This window comes from Alligator sinensis, unplaced genomic scaffold, assembly GCF_000455745.1.
Source record: "Alligator sinensis unplaced genomic scaffold, ASM45574v1 scaffold371_1, whole genome shotgun sequence".
NCBI classification, from domain to species: domain Eukaryota; kingdom Metazoa; phylum Chordata; order Crocodylia; family Alligatoridae; genus Alligator; species Alligator sinensis.
Window position 1 is genome coordinate 944,929 of NW_005842262.1, and position 677 is coordinate 945,605.

The 677-nt window shown below is 44.0% G+C and overlaps 1 protein-coding gene across 1 annotated transcript in view; it reads left to right on the top strand.

The window, feature by feature from the left end:
* The first annotated feature begins 210 nt into the window (after positions 1-210).
* DNAJC25 (DnaJ heat shock protein family (Hsp40) member C25) overlaps positions 211-677 on the top strand; it is a 30,442-nt gene continuing 29,975 nt past the window's right edge. The window contains exon 1 of the mRNA XM_014521828.1: positions 211-378. Within this exon, the coding sequence (XP_014377314.1) occupies positions 211-378 (168 nt within the window). The remainder of the gene's footprint in view (positions 379-677) is intronic.

A 677-nucleotide genomic window follows, 5' to 3' on the forward strand; every position in this document is an offset into this window, starting at 1 on the left:
ATTTATGTTATTCTTCATGATTTACAGTCCTGATCCTTCATTATGGTCCTGATCCTATACCAGGATTTTATCAGTTCTCACAGCAGGTTGGAGTAAATGGAAGGCTGTATTCCCTGTCCCCTCTCAATCAGAGAGAGACATTTAAGGTATTTTAGCATAATGAATGGTCATTAATCATGTAGCTCACAAGCTAGAGGTCAGTAGTCAGAGATGCCAAGTCCAGGGCAAGAACAAGAGGCCATTACAACATATCAAAGTTCAAACCTAGGTCAGTTGCCTCAGGTCAATAGCCAGGACATCAAGCCAAGGGGTCAAGAGCCAGAAGCTCCAGAAGACAATCCAAGGTCAGGAGGTAAGGACCAGAAACTAACTGATAAGGTAGCAAGGGCTAGAAACCAGGATATGAGCAGTAGACTGTCACAACCCAAAGTTGTGATTTTCTTGTTTGTGTGTGCTTCGGCATCGCTAAATTGTGTTCCCGCTAAATTGCAGCTCTTTTGCACGGTGGAGCGTTCTGTTGCAATTAAGAACCCGCGTGCAGGAGCTTTTCCCGCCAGTTCTGTAGCCTTCTTTGCATCGTGCATTTCTTTTGCATTATAGTGATGCACGGTACAAGGAAGTTCCCGCCATTTGTATTAAGATTTCCGCCACATTATTGGCCAGTCTTAATATAGGCA